The sequence below is a fragment of the Barbatula barbatula genome, assembly GCF_947034865.1.
Source record: "Barbatula barbatula genome assembly, chromosome: 3".
In the NCBI taxonomy this organism is placed as follows: Eukaryota; Metazoa; Chordata; class Actinopteri; order Cypriniformes; family Nemacheilidae; genus Barbatula; species Barbatula barbatula.
The window spans coordinates 17,602,045-17,628,100 of NC_136764.1; the positions used below are offsets into that span (position 1 = coordinate 17,602,045).

Below are 26,056 nucleotides of genomic sequence, written 5' to 3' on the forward strand. Positions count from 1 at the left end.
ATATTTAGGCGATCATATACCTGGAGCTTTGATGACTCTAATGACTGTCAAACAAGTCAATCTAGTTTAAGTTTGTTTTTTAAACGTCCAATACTACGTACGGAATCAGTTGAAGCAATTGTCGACATTTTATAAACCTCTAAACAAACATAATGAAAATGTAATTTGGCACTATACAGTCTTGATTTAAAAAGGCATCAGTAAATGACTAGTGTATTTTAATGAAGCGCAATGAGACAGAAACTGTGTGCTGGTGCCCTCTTGTGAAAATATGACGTCAATGTTAAGCCAAGTCGTCACAAAGCAGGTTAAAAAAGATTATACCTCTTAAAAAATACATCTCGTGCTAAAACTAAATTGACTGCACTCTATCCCGTCGTTTCAACTATTATAAATATAATTTTGGACTATGTGTTAACTCCTAAATCATAAAAAATATATATTGCGGAGTTTTGGTAATCTAAAAACATGTTACCCTATTTTATTTATGTTGTATGTAAAACTTACCTTTTAGGACAAGGCCACAAGGGGTCAGTGTCAGTCCTAAACATTTCAAAATATCTAATTTTGTGTTCAACAGAATAAAAAAATACAATATTTGTTTCTACCATGGAAGTGAATGATGTCCCTGAACCAGTGGGGAAGTCTAGATCTTTTGTAGAGTATTTGTGAGTGTACTCTGATCCTCTGATACTCTTTATCAGCTGGCAATTTTCAATGCACTTTTGTGATCCATGTGAAAACCCAGCTATAAAGTACTTTATTTGTGATATACTACATAAACCCTGCTAAAAAATAGTATGACATAAATTCCAGTCGTTTCCATTAAAATAACGTTATGAACCACAATGTTTCTATTACAAAATAAAAAATGTATTTGGCATTTATGGGTGTTCTATTGATTCCCATCTGCATCTATTGTGTTTTGGGCAGGGATCTATGCAAGATCTTTTTCAGCAAGACAACCAAGATAATGTAAAGAATATCATGTGAAAGTATAGTTTTTAGATTTTTATTTTGTTTGTCAAAGACAATCATATTGAAATAAATGGTTTAAATCGAATTCTATAACTAATGACTAGATTTACCCTAGTTTTCACACACTGGGTCTGACTTAGGAGTGCAAGTTGCGCCTATTATTGACATTGATGAGATTTTACTATACTAATTAACAATGAACATTTGTGCAGTCTTATCAAGCACCCGTTGCATTTATAGATTGCTTGCAGAGTCTTAAGCCTGACTTTCACAAGGCTGTCCGGGAGTTCTCATCTCTTATCATCTAAAACAATTATGAACATTGTAGTATAAGTTATCTCTCTTTCTCCCTCATGTATTGATTCACCACACAAACTAACGTTTGTTGAGTTGATATGTTCAACAATCCCCTTGCAATTATGTTAATGATAACAAATATGTTTTATTCGTTTTATTAAAGAATACGGCGTGGTTTTAAAAGTGGGAGGGTTATCAGCAGAAAGTATAATGCACCGGCGAACAGAGTGCGCAATCTTTTTAAGTGGGTATACGGCATAGACCTGCGTATCCACACCACTGCCCTGAACTGAAAATTGCTAACATTTTCCCGGATATCTATCTCTGTGTTCATCAGAACAAAGTCATTTATACAGATTTGATACAACTTGAGGGCTTATAAAGGCTGACATAATTTTCATTTTTGGGTGAACTATTCCTTCTAGGCTAAATGTTATTCATTATTAAGTTAATGGTTTTTCAGGAGAGAAGTGTTCAGGGTGATGAAAATCAGTTTGCACCTTACCTCAGGTTCTGTCCTGTTAAAATGTTCTGGAAACGTGTACAAATATAAGATACTCAGCACAGAGCTGACAGAAATAAATCTTAAATTCATCCCGTCATTTACAGCGAGTCAAAGACTTCTATGTGGAGCTTGTGTGCTGTTTTTAACTAAGATTCTTGTAATCCATTAAAAAAAGTGGTATGAAAGATCCACTAGATGGTGTATGCGTCCACTGAAACATTACAGTACAGTTCGGCTATACAGAGCAGAGTTTATAATGGGTTATTATCACTGCCAGTTCATTAATTATCACTTTGGATGGATTTTGGATTTTTAGGACAATCTCCCAGTTATGCTGAATAAAGCAGATGAACGAGACATCTTGTCAGCTTCAGATATAGACTGATTAATGCTGCATTTATTCCTAAATGTATTATTATTAAAGATACTTGTAAATGTGTTGATAGCACGCATGATTATGAAGAGTTGTGTACGACAGACAGTAAAGGCTACCTCTGAAAATCAATTAGCTGCATGTCGAAGAACAATTTTATATTGGTGTATAAAAATCATATGGTATATTTCGAACCATTAGTTAGGATAGGCTCATGTTAGTGTGAACAAGCATAACACCCCCACCATACACACGTGCGCGCGCTTCGAGTGAAAATGGGTTTTTAGCACACCTGTGACGTCATTCGGTCAGCATCTTGCCTCTAAGCGTAATGCTTCAAGGCTGATTTAAAACATTAATAGATTGAAGACATCGTTTACATCTTCAATACGACGTCCTCTGGGGATGGTGATTGTGTTGTCATGGTTTCTAAGGCATGATGGCATTGGCTATGAAGGAATGTAGTCTGGTTTGATAGACCATCTATCCGTGCGTCTGTATCCGCAGTAAAAGCGCACTTGGGGATGGAGAAAGCGACAGTCTAAAGGCGCGCGATTACTTCTTATTTTTACACCGGTTGTACTTGTTCCTGTCTTTACATACACCGTTATAAAGGACTTGGCGTTTATCATGTCTGCCAAGGAGAGACTCAAAGGCAAGATGACCAAAGACAGCGTTACCTTGCTGCCCTGCTTTTATTTCGTGGAGGTAAGTCAGTGTAAGGAATTCGTGGGCATTCATTCGAATCATATGGCAATAGTTTTTATGTCTCAAGTCAGCACTAGAGACTATGATCTTTATTCACGAAATGGTCACGTTCGCAACCACCCACATAGGTTTAAGGCTGAAAATGGGTAATCCTTCTGCATGACTGCACGCCAACTTTACATACCGTAATATGTACTTTTGGCTATGAGAAGGGCACTGTGTGTGGAATGTGTACTAGTGTAAAATACTGCGAAATAAATCATGCGCTAAATACGTGTTGGCTGGTACGCGTCGTGTTGTCTGGTCTTGGTTTAGGCAAATAACAACACATTTTCTGACATGTAAGGTTCTTTGACTATTCAATGGTGAAGACAACATGGCCTTCCCTTATTTCTATTTTTAAATATTACTTGTAGGTCAAGGTGAAGCGAATCGTGCACATGCTTATGAAATGGGTCCTGGTGATAATATATGAAGGACACATGCTGTCTCAGAATTAACGGCATCTTTAAACTTAACGTGGTGGAATAAAGAGCGTGAATAGATGATAGCCTATAGGGTGGTCAAGATATCAGACAGTATTTTAGTATGTAACGGTACATCGCACGGTACGATAATACATTGGTGTAATGACTGCGATACAATTTTTACTGCGATATTAAATAAGACAAATAAATACTTGGGAAAAAGTGTCATAAGTGTTTAATAAAAAATGTCATGAACATTGCAATGATGTACAAATTACCCATATCATATCCTGTCCTCTTTTCTTTATCCTCTAATCATAACTGTTGCTTTGATGTATGAGGTATAGTATGAGATATGTCAAATGACTTAAAACTCCCTGTTATAGAATAAAAAACTGCACCAGCTGGATTTTGACAGAGGTTATATCTATTATATTGTTTAACATTCTCTATGTTAAAGGCCCGGAAGACATATAATTTCTTGCATATTGAGACTATTTTGCTACTGCAATATAGTTTTGTAACATCCCTATGGCACTGGTCGCTGGGATAATGGAGATGCTGGCAGGCCTTAATCTGTCATGGGTCTGAATTCAATTTAAAGCAACAAATCTGTTTTTTTTCCTGAATTTGAAAGAACATAAGCATGTATGTGTAGCCATGAACTATGGATATTTATTTTCTTACACTGTGCAAGATCATCGAGAAATGTTAAAGAACAGATTTCTTGTGAGCAAGATTTGTAAGTCTGTTCCAGGTCTGCTTGAATGTGGAAATGTAATGATTGACACAAGACTTTGATCAAATATGTTTTTGTTAAAGGGCCAAGCAATGTGTTAACTCAGTTTTACATATTGTTTGTCTGATGTCATTGATGAAGATAATGGATATTGCAAGACAATTGTTTTCATCCTTTGCTGTAAACAGCTTTAAAGGTTAGACAGTATACTAAAAATAAAACGAGCGGTGCAATAATCATGTTCTCAAGTATGACCTGATTGCCTGAGTTGCCTGCAAAGACCTTTCGTTCTTGAACTGAGAATGATTGAAAATGGAGTAATACAATCTATTTCACTTCACTAGTTCAACTTCAATTAACTTCAGTGGTTTGCTTAAACAATTTGGCTAATAGAATGGCGGGGGAAGTAATAACATGTCCTCCCTGACAAACTTAATTGCTCATTTACAATATATTGCTGACAGGTCTTTTATTTTCAAAGTGGTGTCTGGTTTTTAAAATACACAGAATTTACACAATTTATGATGTGAACCACAACTGTTGCTTCAGTTGCTCAGTCAGGGTTAGTTAGACACATATCTTTTGGGCTTCAAATCTATGCTTTTAGACATTTGCGAATGCAATGTTTACTATTGATAACAATTGTTAAAATAACTGTGAGGCATTTACTGTATATATTGTTTTTATATAAGAAAATAGATGGTATACATGTTGTTGTTAAGGTGTTTTGGGATTAAAGAGTACATTGCACATGTGTAGGTTGCATTTAATTTATTAAGTATATAAAAATGTAATGTTTGAAGATACCCTCTACAGAAAGTTATTGCTTACTATTAGATTTTGAAACTGCCATCTGTTCTGTTTGTGTTATGAGTATAATGCATACTGTAGTAAAATCCATTGGCTGCAGGCAGTTTAGACAGCAGTGGCTTTTATTCTGAAAATGCTCTCCCAATTTTAGAAGAGGATGATTACAGTAATTAAAACCCCTACCCCCATTTGATCTGCATGCTGACTGTCCAAGATTTATTATCATTCCCTACTACAGCACATATCCACTTTGCACAGCACAGGGTATATTTCGTCCTGGGAGCTATAGGCCTATCATGCTAAAGACTTCTTCAGTGTATCTTTGTCTATAAGGTTAATAGGGGTGAACTTTGTCAATCACTACAGCAATTAGAACATTAAAGCAGTTCTATTCACCTGAGAAAAACTTTCATTCTCTCGTAATGACACATCTTCAGTTGAACCTTAGCATGACACCACCTTGGAAAGCAAGAAAAGCCTCAAGGCTGTGACTTCAGCATAGTTTGATCCAAAGCCTCATTATATCAATATATGGAGCACTGATCGTAACATAATGAAGCAGCTATCACATTTATTGTGCAAGGCTTGAGGCTCAAGAAGGTTTTAAGAAGCAAGTACTGTATCTCTTAATGCTCTCTAGCTATGACAAAACACAGTGGCATTTCACCAATGAGGAAGGAAGGTGGTGCCTTCTGAAAATGGAAATAAAAATGAAAAATGATCATCAAAATGCCTTTACAGCACACTTTGTATGATTCCAAAGCAGTTACTGTATACACATACCCAAGGGCTACTTGGAAAGATTTGGATTAATTTTATATCTGCAGTATAAGAAAGAAACGTTGGGCTGTCATGATTATTTATGTGGTAAATGTTGTTGGGGTTATAATTACACTTGTAGCATCTCAGATATATTGGGTTCTACAACTCACCTTAGCCTCTTTGTTACAATATGTGAATATTATAATTGTTTCTGTAACAGTGTACAAGTCTAAATGTGATTTCTCCCCAAGCCATCGAAAATGTATTGGTATAAAAACATGTTCCATACTTTTCTCTTATTTAAGAGACAGGAGGAGATGTGATGAGTCTGCTTTTCAATCCTAGCAGTTTAATTCAATCTTTTCTATAATGGTCTTTTTGATCATATTAATGACACTGGTAAAGGTTTGGTGGTGTCGAAAGGATTTTCACTCAGCCGTGGGTTGATCAGACAAAACTAAGTGAAGCAAAACAGTCCCGGTACTTGGCTGGCTGGCTGGCTGGACTGGGGGGGGCAATCTTTTATGTAGTATGCACAGCACGTTGTATGTTCCAGGTTGTAGTATTTTGAAATTAGTTAAAGTTCCCAGATGGTAGACAATTTCTGTCGGAAATTAAAAGTGCAGATCAATAAACACTCTTTACAGCTGATGTTTCCCACAACTCATAGTAAGAGGGAGAAGTTTGGTGATGATGCAATGAATTAATAAATGAAACTTAAAAGTAAACATCAGGGGGGTTATGACAGTGTGCCTAGGCAGCAAAAGTCACTTTTGGCACATGTTAATATCTCTAAACACTCAAATGTTTACACATTCCTGTAAAAAAAGCAATACATAGCGTTAGGTAGTAATATTGCCAGTCTTGTATATTCACAATAGGTCTGCAGATCTGTCTGAATGAGTCAAACGTTTGTATATTTATTTTGCTACGTCCGAACACAACCTGAGAAAAGCAGCATTTTGTGAGCAAGGCACAACATTCTTTTTGCAGCATTCACATACCGTAGCTCAGTAAATCAAAGCAGCTTCTCTATGACACCTGTGGTGTTACTGAGGATTTATGGTCTGAAAAGAAGGTGACTATTATTCACAGTAATAATTGGGCAGCTGTAACAGATCCTAACAGATACATTTACACAATATGCTTTTGTGTATTATTGTAGTTACTTTTAAAACAACATCAAATGACACAAACATCCACTTCAGTGTGGTTTAGTTTCATTGTGTAGCGCGTTTCATACATAAATATCTTCGATAGGAAAACCCAAAGTCTAGAGGTTGTCCATAAGTCCATCATATACTATTTGATCAAGATAATTTTGTTGTAGTTCTTAACAGGTTTTACTACTTCTAATGTGTTGAATCACCTCTGCTTTGTCTCCACAGCTCCCAATTCTGGTGTCCTCAGTGATCAGTTTGTATTTCCTGGAGTTGACAGACATTTTTAAGCCTGTGCGAACCGGCTACAGCTGCAATGACCGCAGTCTCAGCATGCCTTACATTGAGCCCACTAAAGAGGCCGTTCCCTTTCTGATGCTGTTCAGTCTAGCTTTTGCAGGGCCAGCAGCGACGGTAAGCACCTGAGTGCTACTCTTAATTTTTGTATAGTCTGGAGTGCACAGCTGACATATTCAGATGTTGTGTTTGATCTCTGTTGAGAAGTGCAATGAATATTGAAAACCAGTTCATTTGTTTGGAAGGTGTGCCTTTAGGTTCTGAGTGCAGTTAATAAGTGAAGTTGCATGCGATGGATAATTTGTGATCTGTATTTGATGTACATACTGCACTTAATGTATGTGACGTATGTCGTTTTTGTGATGTTACAATACTTTCCCATATCGTGGCTTGAAATGCACATACAGTACAACCATAAGTAGGTCATTCTGAGGTTGTATACACCTTTTAATGGACATCAAACACTGTGCCAGAATAATAAATGTTAGAATAATGAATCACACTCACAATACAAGTTTAGGGAGGCAAAGAGAACCAGAATTTGTAACCACTGTGATTAGTAAGGCAAAAATGTAAATGGGTGCCAAATTATTTACAATATTATCATATGTGTACTAAGACCATATCGCTAATCTTAATATTAGAACTTCGTCTAGGTAACTAGCGCAGCCTTTAAGTACTCTGGATATTTCGTACTCGACTTCATGATATATTCCCTTGAGATACTTTTTTACCGTATTAAAGCTTGTATTAAAGCTATTAAAGTGTATTAGGCGAATGATTGTGTATGTGAACGTATCACAGTAACTTGTTTTTGAGCATAATGCCCAGTTCACCCTATAAGCGACATAATCCCATTCATTTCAATGGAGAACTACAGCAACCGTTGCAGACCGGATGTCTAGCGACGCCACAAAGTTGAGATATGTATAACTTTATGCAAATGAGTTGTGACTTTCGGAAACGACTGCCAATAGGAGAGAAGCCGTGATTCGTCTCCTCACAGCTCGTGCAGTGAGCATCACTGGTAGTTGGACCTACAGTAGCACTTCTAATGTGAACAGGGCATTAGACTGTATTTCAAAACCGTTTGTGTTATCAATATAGTTTCAACCAGGTGTGTCCAGACTATTGATGTGTTGTGCTTACACATGAAGTTTACTGTCTGCACAGATAGTAGAAATATCACCAAGACCTGTGTAATAAAGTTCGTAAGAAGGGAAGGAAGGAGGCGGGAACCGGCGAACATTTAAACACGAAAACTTTAATTAAATAAACAATAAACACTGAATAAACCGGCAGCCACCTCACGGTAGACTGCCGGCCATAAAACATACACACACTAAACATATGTCCGGGCCCGGTCCTCTCTCGTCAACAGTCCTGCCGAACATCCTTTTAAGCTCCCAATCTCCTCCGTGATAAGATGCGGGACCGGTGCGCGCACAGCTGCTTCCACTTATCACTCACGCCACCGGCCCCGCGTCACGGCTCTCGTCCCGCCTTCCTCACCACAACCTGATTTTCACCTAAAGTTTGAACGTTTGAAAGTTTTTAAATGTTTGGAATTTGTACTCTTTAGGAGTCAAGACTGTCTAAGAAATAGGTTACTGGGTCACAGCTGATGTTACTTAATAGTACACTATATATTCACAATTGCTTTCAAAATTGTGTTGGTCTCATGATGAACTGCCTCTTTTTACCAGAGAACAAATTTAATTAATGTTTAATGACATCTATGTTTGCATTTGCAAGAGGGCTGTGCTCATTTAGAAACTATTGCTATAGCCTTCTTATACATCAACTGGAAGAGCAACGTCTATGTCATGGGTTTCATTTACTTGCAGTACTGATACCCTAGTTCTGCAATAAAACATAATTAAAAATGTCCACCTCAACCCAAACACGTGAGTCACGAAATTGACTTTTGATCCATTTGTCCATTTATTTGACAACCTCGATTGCCAAAGAATGTTTCACCCAAATCATGTTTTGGAGATATGATCATCATCACAAAGCCTGTGTTAGCCTGTGCTTTGTGAATGTGTGTCCTGCTGGTAGCTCGAGCTGTTATGGTAGCACCCATGTTGCACTTGACTGTAGGTGGATAGCAAGTGTGATCTCAGAGGGATATAATCAAATACTCTTTTATTCTCTATTTCTCACTGTCTCACTCTCCCATCATCCACGGCAGATGCAGCACAAGCATTTACATACAGATCTATGGGTGTCTGTTTATCATTTACATAGCATTAATAGTTTTACCCTTGCAGTAACTAAAGTCAGGGTAACTTTCAAAACATCTTTCTCGCTGCATTCTTTTTGAGAGCTTTGGAGGAAATCCTTCCCATATGGCTTTGAATGACTGGATGAATAGGGGAATTATTATAATTACAGTCATGGAGTTGATGTGTCAGTGGTTCTATTAGAAGTGACCCCCAGAGGCCACTAGAAGAGGAGGGCGGTGATGATGTGTATGTGTTTGCTGTATGTTTGCGTAAACACAGCTGACCATCTTCTCACAGATTATGATTGGGGAAGGACTCCTATACTGCTGTCTGGCCAGAAGAAATCTTGCCATCAAAACAGAGGCAAACATAAATGCCGCCGGCTGCAATTTCAACTCGTACATCAGGCGGGCTGTGAGATTTGTTGGTGGGTGTATATTTTACCCTATATAAAAAGAACATATATCCTGCATAAATATTGTGTTTAAAATATACTGTACTCCTGAACCCGACAGTTTTGTAGTAGTTTAAAATTCTGTCTTGTATATGAGGTCTGATATTAATAATGAAAGCTCCGTCTATTTTATCACGGGCTTATGAAGTCTTCTCACTACTTATGAAATCTACTATTTGCATTTGTTCAGCGAGTGAGAAAGAGCTTTGTGTTTGTGTGTGTCGGGAGAGATTACCTGCAATGGCCCCCAGCAGGAAACCAGCTCAATAAACGGCTACTAAATAATATTTTAATGAAAGTCTAAAAAAGCAAAACGGTTGGTATATGGGGTAGGTTTAGTGGATAATGACAGTATTAAAACAATCAGTGTATAGGTAATGCAACGAAAACCAATGTGTGTTTCTTGTTTCAGGGGTTCATGTGTTTGGATTGTGCATCACAGCGCTCATCACAGACATTATCCAGTTGACCACAGGATACCACGCCCCTTACTTCCTCACTGTGTGCAAGCCCAATTACACCAGCCTCAACACTTCCTGTGATGAGAACTCTTTCATTGTGGATGACATCTGCTCTGGGCCTGATCCAGCCGCCATCAACGCTGGCAGGTTAGAGAGCCTATCTCTTGTTATTCATATACCCGTTATTGTTTGTGATATGCGTAGTCTATCCGAGTTAGATTGGGTGATTACAGTGTGTTTCAATTGTTAACAAGCGTTTACCAATTCTAAAAGTAATTTTTCTAAACTCTTAACACAGTAACAGTCCTACATCACACAATTTGCCAAATAGTAATTTTTTGGCCTAAACCACATTTTGCCAAATAAATACAAACTCTAAATTGCAAAATGCTGAATGCCTTTTTCTACATTTACTAACTCTATCAAAACACAGCAAACCCGATTCAAAATCAAGTAATTCGGGCCAAAACATTAGCACAAGCTTTTCTATCCAATGGGAACACATAGTCAATCAAGTGCATAGACTATCATAATGCTAACAAATAATGACATTACTAAAACTGCATTATTTGTCATGTTTCAGTTCTACCTGAATAGAACAAGTCATTTTTTAACACATATCTTTTCTACTGTGCAGTATAGTTTAGTTGTTTTCTGTATCACAATTCCTCTGTGTGGAGTCATTTTAGATAGGGAAGAGCGGGGCACAATGTAACGCTTTTTGGTTTTAGATCAATCACTCAAAAATATTTGAGCTTGATTAATTAAATTTTTACTCAAACAACATACACATCTCTGCTACAAATGAACACTTAAGGTTTTTCTTGTTACGGTGTGTGGACAGAACCCAAGCGCAGGCAGCGGTTTGAGAAACAAGAAAACTTTATTAAAACAAAGACCCTCGATGGGGAAAACATTAACTAAAACAAGACAAGACTGTAAACTAAAACCTCCCACAAGGGGAACAAAACAACAGGGTAATAAGAATAAGAAATAAACTAGAAGTCCACAAACTAGAGTCCAGGAAACAGGGTAATCCAATACAGACAAGGGTAAATGTGCAAAATCCAAAATCCAAAATGAACCGACAAGAGACAGAGGGAAACTGGGGCTTGATAAGGGGAAACACTAACAAGGGCTGATGACACAGGGAGAGTGGCGGCAGGTGACATGGATAAAACACTAAGGGAAAGCTAACAGGAGGATTGCACGAGGCAGGTGAGGGGACTGAAACACTAAGGTAAAGATGGACCAGGGCTGGAGACAAGACTAACACTAATGGACTGCTAACAGGGAAACAAGGGGGCGGGGCTAAAGGACGTGACACCGGAGAGAGAGCATGGCTTCTCAAACCAAAACAATGCTCTTTCTCCACACAAAACACATGGGACTGACATGATCCTGCCACAAGACTCGAAAACCAAGACAAGGAGAGGCAGGATCATGACATTTCTAGAACCTACCGTTACCATAATGACAGAAGTGCTAACGTCACAACTTAACCCATGGATGGGGTTCATTGTAACAGAATCATATCGAGTTATCTGTGTTCAAGCTGAATTTTCTGTCTGTAAAGTAAATGTGGATATTGTTTGTACATTTGTCTACTGTAAAAGATAGATATATCATGCAGCCATCCAACCACCCTTCTAGTAAAGATCTATGCATGCGGATAGATGTTCGAGAAAATGCTGTACAAATATAACAAATAAATAATTATTGAGAGGATTGTATTACTTTTGCTGATATTATAATTTCAGTTATCAATACGGTGCTATGTTATAGATGATGTAATGTTTACTGATGTTACTTTGATGTTAACTTACTCACCGGACTGAGAAATGCAAAAACATATGATGAAAAAATTTACTTTCATGCTGCCTAAACACTCCAAAGTCTGCATGAAACCACATCAAAACATTACAAAAGCTCAAAGAAGACCGTCAGCTGAAAATGAGATGAAAATTCCAAAAGCAGAAATTGCTCGACCCTACATAAATGGGCATTCGCTATTTGTAATTGCTGTCTGTAATAAAAAATATGCCCTTTCGTTCAAAGAAAGCAATATAAAACAAAATAACAGACTAAAAATGCACAGAAAAAGTACAGTTCAAATCTATATGATCGTTTGGAGCGTTTGGATGATGGAAAGACTTCATCTCAATACGTCTAGCTATGTCTCAGATTGAGATTGTAAACAGTTATTTATACATTTCTTATCAGCTCTTTTACTGTAAGCTGCTGTTGTTGGAGTAGACGATGTTTCAAACTATAGGATTTGAAACATTAGCTCTTCATTTTTGTCATGCTGTGTTTAAGCATTTGCAACAAATTATAGAAAGATCTGTGATTTTGGTATGGGGTAAGCTTGTGTGAAAAGAAAATTAAAGCATTTTAGAAACGTGTTAATTGACCGAGTATTGTGTGAAAACAACATACAGTATATTGTGATTATGGTATGTTCACAACAGACGGATGTTGTGCTAGTTATTTTAAGAGTTTTGAAAATGTGACTACAGATCGTTCAAAGGGATGTTAGAAAACATGAAAAATACTGTTATGTGATTGACAGGACAGTTAACCCATGACAGCGGTATCTCATATGACTATAACAGAATTTAGATTTGACCTTTCTTGACATCCCAACATGGCTGGCTTGTAGATTGTAATTATTTTAGTAAGATTACTTTTGTTAAATGTTATCTCTTTTGTAGGTCACTTTGCAAGTAAATGACAAATAAACAGTACGTGTGTCCTATTGTGACATCAAAAAGTAACTATTAATAATATATAATTTTATATTATTAGTATTTACATTTCTAAAAGAGATTTATCTTCACTTTAAGTTTCTTCAAAATGTTTCCTGACGAACCATAGTGGACACGTGCGGTTTATTTGTCAACTTCGCCATGGTCAAGCTTTAGAGAATCCAACTGTATTGTTTTAATGATGTGCTGTAAATAATTTTCAACTCGGCATTCACTTTTTAGCTATTAGCCAAAACAAAGATTTTTGGCTTATTTTGAACAGCTTTACTTACAGTATAGATCTGATGCGATTAATATGCAATTTACATAAATGTGCATGCAGCCGAATGAACATGGCATTAGTTTTCTGGCACATGGTGTTCCTGTAAAACCCACTCAGAGTTCAATCCTGGTGCTGTGCTCACAACCCGGCTGCCCATTCTTGCACACCCACACGTATCCATTTGCTCAGCTCTGCCTTTCAATCATCCACACATTTCATATCCTGTCAATGGCCCCAATTACAGCTACTTTTTGAATGCCATTTTGAATGGCGTAAAATTATACGTAGAGGGGTAGTTATGGTACATGTGTACCTGAGGACTAATGTCTCTTTGACGTATGTTGAAACGTGTTGAAAAATGTGGTTTTGTCGTCCATAACGTTGCTGGCAGACTGTCTGTAGTCAGGATCCAAAAATAACAGTTGTCAAGCATTAAATGTAAAATCTTCAGTCTGTGGATTACTCACCAACTGCAACACAATAGTGAAAGAGTCCTAGTCTGATTGCTTACATAAGTGGAGTGACTGAAGACATATACGTAAGTGTCTAGTAAAGAAAACTTTTTTCAACATTTACTACATTTCGCTGGAGACTGTCTCCTTTAGAATATGATGCTGCAATTGACACAATGACCTGTCGTTGTCAGGCGGGAAACCTTGCATTCTTATTGGTCACCCTTGTTTGTCAGTGGGTTTTGCAGATATTTAACAAAATTAAAATGATTTAAAACTACTTGTCACCTTTCTATTCCTTAAATAATTACAACTTTGTTGTGAAAGTTTTTCCTAAAAATTCTATGGTGATACAAGGTTTGCACTTGACAGCGATAATATGTAAGGAACAAAACTGCTAAAAAGTCCTGTTTCATAAGGACATCATTATATTTTTAATAAAAAAATTTACATAGCATTTTATGTCTGGTACAAACATGTACTGTGTAACTATACAGTATATGTACCATATTGTTTATAGCTGGTGTAATCTTGGCCCAGAGCAGGAGTGGCAACAAATGAATTTTGAACCCTGGCTGTAGGTGTTGTAAGATCATTTGGAGGGTTTATGGTGGTTTTGGCCCAGATCCTAATAGACACACTATATAAACTGATGTGTACTGTGAACATCATCTGAGCGTAAATATTCAGGGTCACAACAATATCTAATGATCCGACAAATCTGTCTGTCTCTCGTTGCAGGAAGTCCTTCCCGTCTCAGCATGCCACTCTGGCTGCCTTCTCGGCTGTGTACATCTCCGTAAGTAATCTGGTTTACTAGTGGCACTCTTGACCTGTGATACCGTGCATGCCAAATAACCCTACTGTCCTCAGCGTGGTTTCTAAATTTTCAGTCAAAATGTGATCTCCTTTCATCAAAGTGCTTTCTTACAGATGTATTTTAATGCCACCCTGACTGACTCCTCTAAGCTCCTGAAGCCGCTCTTAGTTTTCTCCTTTATCATCTGTGGCATTATCTGCGGCCTGACTCGCATCATTCAGTTCAAGAACCATGCGGTGGATGTTTACTGTGGCTTTCTCATTGGTGGGGGCATCGCTGTCTACCTGGTGAGTCCTGCTGTCACAGATATTGTATAAAATCACTTCATTATCCAGTGAAAGCGTGGATTGCTCTATCAAACTTGACAGAAGAACCATGGGAAGTCAGTGAGGAGCAAAAAGACAATGCCGTTTTAATAGGTAAAAATAGCTCATACATTCAAATCCCTCGTGGCTTCTTTTCTACTCTCCACCCACACACACCCTCATATTCCTCCCACTGTTTCTTCTTATCTCTTTCCTCCCTGCTCAAAGTGCTCTGATGGCTTGAACCACTACTGTTTAAAGCCTCCTTTAAACAGTCATTCCTAACGCTGGAAATAATGCCAAAACTTAAAGATAAATCCATATATTAGGTCCTTTTTTCTTTGTTTGATTCGTAAATGTATGTTAAGCTGATTTTCTCAGGTTTTGTAATAATGACATCTGTTTATTCACGTTGAGGTAAATTTCTGACTATCATTCTACCTCAGGGTCTGTATGCAGTCGGGAACTTCAAAACCAGTGACGACACATCTCTTAAGCTGCAGCATCCACGTACAAATCAACAACAGAACCAACATCAGCATCACCGTCAACAACAACAACAACAACCACAACCTCCACCTCCACCACAGCCCCAGCCGGTTGTGCCTCCGCCTGCCATGCGGGAGCCTCTGAGACCACTACCCAACCTGAATACAGATCCACTACGCTTACTACTATCTAAGAGCCTAAGCATGAGGGAACGTCCCACCTCTGCACGCTCAGAGAGCATCCTGCTTCGCGGACCCTCCCGAGACAGCTCCATGTCCTTGAAGAGGTCAAGCACTGAGGTGGAGTGCATCACGCCACCCAGCCCATTCTGCAAAGAAAGCTTTGTGACGTTTAGCAACACGCTGCCTCGCGTGCACTCGACAGGGGTCGAAGAACCTGTACCTCGCCGGCACGCTGCCATCCACACCTCCATGGACTCCACTCGTTCCAAGCAGCTGCTCTCGCAATGGAGAACCAAGAACGAGAACCGCAAGATGTCACTGCAAGTGATGGAGGGGGAAGCCGGGCACTCGCCTCAACGCAACATGGAGCTTCGTTGCAGTTCAGAGCCCTCTGCCATGGGCTTGGAGTGCGAGCTCCGTGGTGGGCCTCCCACACAGTACATGAAACTTTCCGCCAGCTCTGTGCCATTAGCCAATCATAACAATACAGGTGGCCTACCGGGTGGAGCCAGGGTATCTATCCAATCACGGCCCGGCTCCTCTCAACTGGTACACATTCCTGAGGAGACTCAAGAGAACGTGTGCTCCTCCCCTCAGGAGGATGGTGGGGAGATGAATGATTGTGGGGGTGGGAATGCCCGGGCTAAATGGCTAAAGGTGGCAGAGAAAAGCACGGCTTGCAGGACTAACAGCCAGCCGCGTATCATGCAGGTCATCGCTATGTCCAAGCAGCAGGGTATGCTGCACAGTAGTCCTAAAAGCGAGGCCAGTACAGTCAGCTGTACCGGCTCCATCCGCTATAAAGCCTTGATGGATCAGGAGCCTAACGCGGGCATCGTTCGAGTGGAAGCCCACCCTGAGAACAGGCCTGTCGTTAAACCACCCTCCACAGATGGCAGCGGCTCATGGAGGTGGAAGCCGCAGGAGCGCGGAAGCATCCGACAGTCCCTCGAGCTCAATGACCTCAACCGAGACTCGGAGAGTTGCGAGTCGTTGAGAGATGGCTATGGCTCCATCGATGGCAATCGGAGCCTACCTGACATGACCAACCCGCATCACCCACATTTCCACCATCACCACCACCAACAGAGTATCACCACCATCCGTGTCACACCGGTGGAAGGGAGCAGCGAAGCCACCTCTGAGACGCTCTCCACCACCTCCAGCCGAGACTCCACTCTACGCAGGAAAGGCAACATCATCCTGCTGCCCGACAGAGGACCAAGTCCTGACAATACCAGGAACCTGCCTCACTTTTTCAAATCTTCTCCTACACCTCCTCCCATTTTGACTTTCAAAGAGTGAAGGAAATCTCTTTTCCGACCGTTCCCAAGAGTTGCCTTGCTCTCTGAACTTTATAGACTTTCTTTTAAGCTTTGTAGGACATTGAGTAGAGCCAGTCATTCTGAATATCTACATTCCCTGAATTTGACACACTTGTACTCGCCAGACACCAACGCTGTGCATTTTCAGAACACTCTCATGGTCTCTTGTTACTTCTTCGTTTAATAAGCACAAAATATGAAATTCAAGGCTGAAGGTGAATGTGTATCATTTTAAACAGTACTTGCATTAGCTTTGTTATCCCGTCCCTTGTATTATGTGAATACAGTATGTTTGTTGTCTCATGGCAACGTGGGTGCTTGCGAAAACATTTTCATACCGCAACTTTGTAAATTTATATATATATATATTTTCTCAGTATAACGATTTGTATACACGCTAAAACGCTCACATATTTTCATTGCTTATGGCTGATAATTGTTTTCATGCGCTTGCAATGGAATTTGTTTGCCTTGGGTTTGATCAGCCCTTAGACGAAAAGGAGAATGTTATTGTGATGGATGTTTACAGAGATGTTTTGTTCGGTGGGGTGGAGACGGGGACTTGTTTTAACATTTGCACTGTGTGTTTTGGTGACCGTGAATGAGCTATTTCCCTTCAGACAGCTGAAAGCATCTTTGCTGGCATAGAGACAATACATTTCTATAGAATGCTTTCAGCATTATAATGCAGAGAACAATACATTATTAAGACATTAATGTCGTATTGCCTTTTTGTATTACCGATGAGTAGTGTTTTACTTATAGCTATTGATTTGCAAGGCCCTGTAAGTTTTATTGAGCACAGTTATAATTGTGTTTTATGGCTTATTGCTGTATATTTACAGCAATGTATTGTAAGTCTTTTCCCCCATTTAGCCTGACAGGATAGGGTTACGCAGCCACTGAGGTACGTCCTCCTCTTCATTTGTAAGCGTGTAGGCATAAACAAATTACTCATACTCCAAACCACTGCACATTGCAGAGAATTTCACAATATAAGAGCAATATGTGCCCCCCAAAGTACTATTGGGAATTCATTGCTTATTTTTTTAAACGTCTAAAAGATGGTATTCATATTCATAGAGTGCCTAAAAAATTATATGCTTATAAGATAGTGATTAATTACCTGTATCTTGCAGAAACTGTGCAAGACAAATAATAAAATAGTACAGTTGTTGTTGTAATTATTATGGCGCAGAATTGATAGGTGTCTAGGAGGGTGTACTTATTTTAAAGGGATAGTGTAGGTATAGTCATCATCTGCTCACCCTTTTGTCATTTCAAACTTGTATGACTTACTTTCTTCAGCAGAACACAAAATATATTTTGGAGAATGTTAGTAACCAAACAACGTCGGTATCTATTGACTTGCATTGGTTTTGTGACCATGCGATAGAAGTGAAAGGGGACACTAAAAAAAATATAATATTTCTGATAATAGTAAAATATTTCTGTTCTGTAAAATTATAGGATATAAGGATTATATACAGTATTCCATTATTTCCCCCATTTTTATTGTAAATGTGTTGTCTTGTTCTGGAATTTTATATTTCCATATTTCAGTCTTTCGATGTGTGTCGAGACTGATAGAATGGGGTTTGACATGAGAACCTATCATCTTCTATACTTTTGAAAAGGCCAATGACCATGGCGAATGCTCCCAGTTCCCGCTCTGTAGATACGGGTATATGCCCATTCATTCACCTTTTTGTTCTTCAGAACCTGCGAGGCTTGTGCTGAGTGATCTTTGATTCTTCCAACTGGGTCTACGACACAGAGCAGTGGAACTCGTCCTGGTGTTTTGCAACTTCCCCTCCGCGTTTCGGTAGTTGATCAGAGGTGTATTCAAGGAGAATATTTCTAAAAGAGCAAATTCTCCTACAGCGTGCACATGTCTTAAGTGCAACCACTTGTCATAAAACTAGAAAGGCACGATTCCTGCGTCACATGTCTGGGTCGCCGGCATGCTAAAGTACCGTTCGTGGATTCGACACACCCACACTGCGGCACATGTCGATCACGGTGTTGCCGTCGCAGCTGGCTGTGTTCGTGTGGAACAAGCAGAGACTGGCGCACTCGATCGCGGACGCCATCACTTTGGCCCACCGAAGTCAGTGACAACTCACTCCACCGGGCTGCAGCCTCCTCGTGGGCACTTGCTCAGTGCACATCTTTGGCAGACATCTGCAGAGCAGCGGGTTGGGCGACGCCCAGCACCTCGCAAGAGGCGTAGAACGAATGTCGGACCGGGTCTTGAGCAATACCTACGGTCGGTTGGACGTACACCTGTGAAGAACCTTCTCCCCCTTTAGGTGAGTAAGTGCGCTTCTCCAGCGTCCTCCACTTGACGAAGTAACTCGCCATCCATCATCACACACTTCGGGCTGGGTGGACCAGCCTGCCCCCTTAGGGCCGGGTGTTACCTGAGCACCTAGCGTATAGCTCTATCCGGGCCTAGTGCTCCACACGTAGTAACCCCCCCATAGGGCAGTTCCGTCTGATGTATCCTCATTATCTGGCTCCCGCGTTGGTAGCATGACCTCCCCTAGGTGGGCCTCCACCACTTGGGGTACAACCGCACATTTTTCCCATGAGTTCTCCCCTGCGGGACAAAACACCTCCCTGCATTAGGTCTCCGTAGCGCGTTTCCCCAGTGAGGAAATAGCACTTCCCAGTGCTCCTTACGGTGTTACTCTTGCTTCTAGACTATCAAGGCCACTGCTTGTACGGTTAGTAAGAGCCTCTCGTAGTGAGCTGGTCAGTGTTGTTCTGCTGGAAAGCGTTTTCAATAGGAACCCCCATCTGTTAGTCTTGACACAACCTTGACACACAGACAGTAAAAAAAAATGTAAACACAGTTTCTTTTTACATTTTACATGGAAAATCTGACTAGTTTACTAGTATTGTTCCGTTACCAATATGTTTCAAAATATCTTCTTTTGTGTTCTACTGAAAAAAGAATGTCATACAGGTTGAAAAAGACAAGAGGGTGAATGAATTGTGACAGAATTTCTAATAAGCACCGAATGGCATGGGCAGTTGGAACAGTTGATGCATGACAAGTGCTGCATAAACTAATGATGTTAATAAAATATGTTAAATAAAATACCCAGTATAGACAATGTAAGGATTTGTCCTGTGTGAAATATATTTCCAAACAGTTTTAAACAGTGTATTTGTATTTCTAGCACAATGTTTACATCCTTGCTAGGATCATCTTGTAAAATTAATGTAAAGATTGCCAAATATGAAAGTTTAACAAAGTAATGGGTACATTTAGCTTATTCATGCATAGTACCATTTATATGACGTTTTTTCTTTTCAATTAAACCGTTTTGTTGATTATACATTTTGCTGTGTGAATCAGAACAGTCTTTACATATATGCATGGTGATTTACTACTGTAACTAAGAAATTTGTTTTTCTTTTCTTTTGTAAATTATATCTTTAATAGTGATGGGTGGTACTGTACCTTGGTTTATACTCAGAATCATTCTGTTGAATCAACTGAATAATCATGAAATCTTTGTACCCTGTAAATAGGTATTTGTAAATTTGGCAGCAAACTTACTGATAGTTTCATTAAAGGAAGAACGACACTGTTTAGATATGAGAGAGATCACAGGGTTATCTGAGTGTCACAAAGATACTCGCTTTGTTAGTGCTTTTATTCAGAGAAATGGCTTTTCGATTGAACATTTCAAACATGTTGACAGATATTTGGAAGTTGCACCTTTGTGGGGTTTTAATTAGCAGTGTATTTTGACTGAGGATGATATGTCTTAATATATATTGAAATAAATGTTTGGTATGACAGCCAAAACAAGCATTCCACACTGTCTTCTTGGTGTCTTGGAAGATCAAATATTCACTGTTTTGCTTTTACAAATAATTCCCCACAATGTTAATAACTGTGATCCATTGTGATACCTTGCATTTACTATTACCTAGAGTTTCATGCCTTTGCACTGTTTTACACTGGATACATAATGTTTTGGATAAAAAACAACCCTCCAGGAAATCAAGTCAAAAGCAGGGAAAATGGGTCTGTTTAACATTGCTGTAACCAATCAGTGGGTCTTAAGTAGGTCAGAAAGCTGACCTAAATCGAGGAAGAGCTTCTTATGTTCATTCCTCTCATACAGCGTCCCCTGAAGAGCAAAGGCATTGTGTTGAAAGTGGAGACTAAGAGGCCAGTATAGAATGAAGAGGCTTGCAATATAACAGAGACAAAAGGAACGAAGAAACCAAAACCGATAAAATACTGATTAACAGTGAGGCAAATAGACGCCTATACGGAGGCGTCAATTGCTTTCAAGTTTGTGCGCATTACAGTATGTTATTGACTCCACCATAAAGGCATGAGACCTTTCTCAGTAGAAACTGCAACATTACTATTACATTTAAATATCTTACCTGTCTAATACAAAAACAGCAGAGCATTTGTTCAACAAAGTAAGTCACTTCATTTCTTGATGTCCTTTCTTCCATGAATCTGTCACTTATCAAACTTATCTGACAGAGTGAACCACACATTGTGTAGTTGGCAGATAAAAACATATCATAAATAGCATGCATCCACACCATCTGTCCCCTACATTATTTGACCAAGTGGGTGAGGGTCACATTTACAACAGACTGTCTATAATTCGAGGACAGCTTTTAATTGCCCCAGTAAATGTTTATAGAATTTAGATATTTTCCTTTTTGACTGTCTTGTATTTCAAAGACTATGGATGGGCTTGGGAAGCTTAAGCATTTTTTGGTTTTGTTGTTGAAGTTATTAGACTTTTGGATATAGTATTACCTTCAAGTCCAGTGTCTGTTTAATTTCAACAGAAACAAACCTCAGGAATGACAACAACAAACAAAAGTTGTGAAAAACTCAGGCATTCTCCATCAGGTACTTATTTTTGAAATTATAGAAATAGCCTAGACGTAAAACATTAGTATTGTGTTGTTTAAACATGAATACGAACTTGTTTTCTATGCATTATTCAATATCTACAAACATTCCATCTTCTTTTGTTATTTTTACCATTGCCCCTGTTTACATTTTTACAAATAAATGCAAAAAATGCATTTCTATTTCGAATTTGGGAGAAATGTTGTCGCTATAGTTTTTAAGACATGATAATTTTATTTAAACACAAAAAAGGTCTGAAGTAGCATTCAATCTATCAGTCAGTCAATTACACTAATTGTCAAAAAATATAAACCTTCAATAATTAAAGCTCTTGAACTCCTTGTTTTTTATAGATAAACATCATGCCTTACATTTTAAGCTTGATTCCTAATTTGCACATTACATTAAAGATATTGCAGTAAAATTATGGCTTTTTCAGTTCCTCTTTTTGTTAATGTTGTAACCTAAATCCTGCTTAAAATGAATGCTCCAAGTCAAAAGGTCTCCTCGGTGCTGGTTCATTTGAGGACTGACTGAAAACAGATGGAGGGGTCATCTGGCAAAGATAACGCATACACAAATCAGCTGGGGGGGACTGTGTCAAGTTCATTTCATGGCTGTCAGGCATGACCTGTCAAAGTGATGTCAAGGTGAAAAACATAAGCTGCTCTTCTCTAGCAAAGAATAACTTCCAGGTATACTAAATACACTTTGCATTCTCTTGCCAAAACATCATAATACATTTCATGTAAATACTCTATATTTTATATGTGCATTGAATATCTTCGAAAATCTCACAGACACCTGTTTCCCAGCATGCCATACAGCACAGAATGGCTGTCCTTGACACCAAAGGCAAGGCAGCTGTCATCATTGCCAACTCAGTCAATGATTCACCAGGCAGCGTTTCAGCATGAAGGAAACTTTTTCCAGACTTCAAGGAACTATCAAATTATGTCCAATGATCCGAAATGAATTCAGGGGATTCACAGATTTATTCTTCAACTACGTTAGAAACTGTCCATTCACACAAACCATTGAACCAAAAGCACAGGATTAGACAAAATTGCGTGTAGGCAGCGAATGACATTTACCGTATGTTGCTTTGGAAAATAAACATCTCTGATCTTAATGAACAGGAGGTTACGGATTCAGATGTCTTAATGCCTTTATATCTTCGTATGTTCCCTGAAATGGTAGCATTTTTCAGGTTTCGGCCATAGTCACAAATGTAGTGTCAATACTTTAACACACGTACCATAACCTAAGTCCATCCTACACATGCTGCAAAACACAGGAAATGATTGTGAACGTTAACAGAAAACATTGTACACTCACTGTCCTTTCGAACCAGCACAGACTCTGAATATATGAGGAAAGAACAGCAAGTTTGCCATCTCTAAGAGGTTGCCATGGCAACTCCGCAGCAGACTGGATAGAACGAAAGTGTTTCCAATCAATGCTTTTTTTCCCCTAAGATGAGTGTGAGCACATTGTATAGCCAGTGGCCTTGGTGGTGCCGCCTCTGAATATAAAAAATAACATACGGTTTAGACACCATTCCTGCGTTCGCGTTTGGTTGCAAAAACCTAATTCAGACATCTTGAGGTTAGCAGAAGGACAGAACACCTACGCTTATCCTTTCGCACCTTGGAGCTGAAAATGAAATGTGTGTGTCTGAAGTTCTGTTACAAACACCAGATTATAGTGTGATTCAACAACGGTAGCAGGCGCATTAACCTGAGCTTTTAATGGAAGCCAGACCATTGTGGTGAGCCTGGGGTTTAGCCTAAAAATGAAACCCCCTCTGTAACTCAATGAGGAAATTGTATTTCTGTTTCCTGCAGAGATTTTCTTGATTAAATGGGAGACATAAGGAACTACTTGGAAATATCAAAGATTTAAAGCTGTATGTGTGCGAAGAAAAAGAAGAACACAACCTAGAATATAAATGAAGACTTTTAGTATCATTGACTCCCATGTGAAGCTAGAAGAGAGACTGCACACTATAGTGTCAAATGTAGCAAAAAAAAGTCTAGTTTTCTCCCCCTGGAATGCTGCACTAATTTATCTTTCATATTTATTTTTTATCTTTATGGTCCCTCACAGCATGAGCGGGAGTTTCGGGGTGAGCTGTTTTGCTAATGATGATTGTGTTTCTTGCGTGCAGAATACTGCTTGATGATGGGACCCTGAATATTTGGGTGTTCTTACAAAAACACAAATGAATGCTTGCATGCCTTTTCCTATTTTCCTACTCCTTACATTTTAGTGCTCAATGACCCATGTTTACCATTGAAAAAACTAAAACCGCCCTCAAGTGTGGTGGCAGTTCACCTCAGAAAGATGGAGAGACAGAAAATCCAACACAGCATTCGCGACACACTGAAGTCACGAAATGTAATCTCTTTATTCGTGTTTATGGACACTAATTTCCCTTTTTCATGTCACTCGGCACGACTTTCAATCTAATGTACTTTAATACGAAGCATCTTTTATACTTTATACCAAATAATCTAATGGAAATTCCTACCTTTTTTATAAGGTGCTTTGCCTCCTGTGACATTAGGGCCTTTATAATTGCTTTGCCACCTCAAAAAATGTGTGTGTTTTAGCTCAATTGTGCCTTTACACCTATGATATAAGCGTTTGGTGTGGGGTAAGGGGTGGCTCAGCCACCTTGTAAAATATGTTCGACTTCCCTTGATATCAGGTTATAAGTACATAGATGTATATACACATGTGGTATATGTACAATTTATTGAAAGTCGAGCCGACTGACACAAAAAAGAGGGAAATTTGTGACACTACATATATCTTCATATTTTTTTCTGCTCTGGCATTGTATGTTGAAGAAAAATGTATATCATGGATGCTGGTGGATTGAAGTGATCCTCTAGTTTTGTTTCCTGCAAAGACCTTGCAGCAGTTAAATAACACATCCTACCCCCCAATGGGAATGCACGTAACCAATCAAAAGCAACAGAACTGGCAAAAGCCCAGCTGGTATGTAGGAAGTTACACCTTGGTCTTGGCAGAACTTGCATTTAAATAACTTTTTTCTGCATTTGCCCACAGAAACCCACATGAGCTGCAATACTTGAGGAATAATTAACACTATTTCTTCAACTTCAAGGAATTACCTAAATGACAATTTTATATAATCGTCTCATTTTAATTTAATCAATTTAGTTTAATATCTAAATTGTATCTTATGGGCTTCAATCAATATATGATATACGAATTGTTAAATGCACCACTATAAGGAATACACTTGGGACACACAATTCTCACTTCTTATGCAATGTAAGTTCATCTAGTCATTGCAATGGTATGATGGACAGGAAGTGGATGAGGTGGCACTGACCCTCTGAGACTGCGGGGGACAGATGAGACAGCCTACAGCCTGCAAAGACACTCAATCGTCTACAGCTCATCCATGAAAGACACTTATTAGGCATAGCCATGACAGTAACCAAAGCTTTAGAGAACATAGCATGTGAATCAAATTGGAAGTCTGCACATCTGCATCCCATCATGCAGATGGCTTGCAGTATTGTACAGTATAGTACAGAAGCTGTATTGCCTCTGGACTCGATTAAGAATGACAGCTGATGATTAAGGAAATACTGTATGAACAGACACATCTGTGATGATCTATGATTCACATCAAAATGATCTGAATGATTTTCCAGATGTGACATTTTATGGGTGGCTGCCTACCTGTTTTCAATCAATATTTAGTGTGCAAGGAGAAGTGTGAATAGGAGTGTGACATACTGCATATGCCATCCGTTATATCCATTATTTCATGGAAATAAATCAATTAAACTCCTGCTGGCGATTACATTTCTCTAATCTCTTTTGATTATGAACAATGTCCATATAACCTATGTTGTGTGCGATAAATGCGATCCAGGAGAGAGAGAGCTCTAAAATGATGTTTACAGACTCAGCAATAAAATTAAAAAAATTACATCCTCTGTTTTTCAAAGCATTTTTCTAGTTAGCTGACACACCGTGGAGTGCACTAGAGAACATGCAATCCACCGTTGCCCATGTGAAACTTCACCATAGCAACCATGCCCCTGAAGCAACTGGAGCGTCATTCACTGCAATAGACTACTCAGCTTGACACAGCACAGCCAAATCCCTGCATATCACAGAATAATCTTTCCGTGTTCGCCTCTGAATTATTATAAAAATTCAATTATGCATTAAAATTGGATTAATACACTTAGCATGTCTGTTTCTGCATGTGCTGATGTCAGTAGATGTTATTGTGTGTGTGCAAATGTTTGCATATGT

The 26,056-nt window shown here is 39.0% G+C and overlaps 1 protein-coding gene across 1 annotated transcript; it reads left to right on the forward strand.

Annotated features, from left to right (window-relative positions):
• Window positions 1–2,783: 2,783 nt before the first annotated feature.
• Window positions 2,784–16,822, forward strand: plppr4a (phospholipid phosphatase related 4a; the record flags this gene model as incomplete). The annotated part of the gene is made up of 7 exons (XM_079451895.1): window positions 2,784–2,861; window positions 7,028–7,213; window positions 9,622–9,751; window positions 10,191–10,386; window positions 14,463–14,520; window positions 14,655–14,828; window positions 15,293–16,822. 7 exons carry the CDS (start codon window positions 2,784–2,786, stop codon window positions 16,820–16,822), a joined length of 2,352 nt encoding a protein of 783 aa, XP_079308021.1.
• Window positions 16,823–26,056: the final 9,234 nt, after the last annotated feature.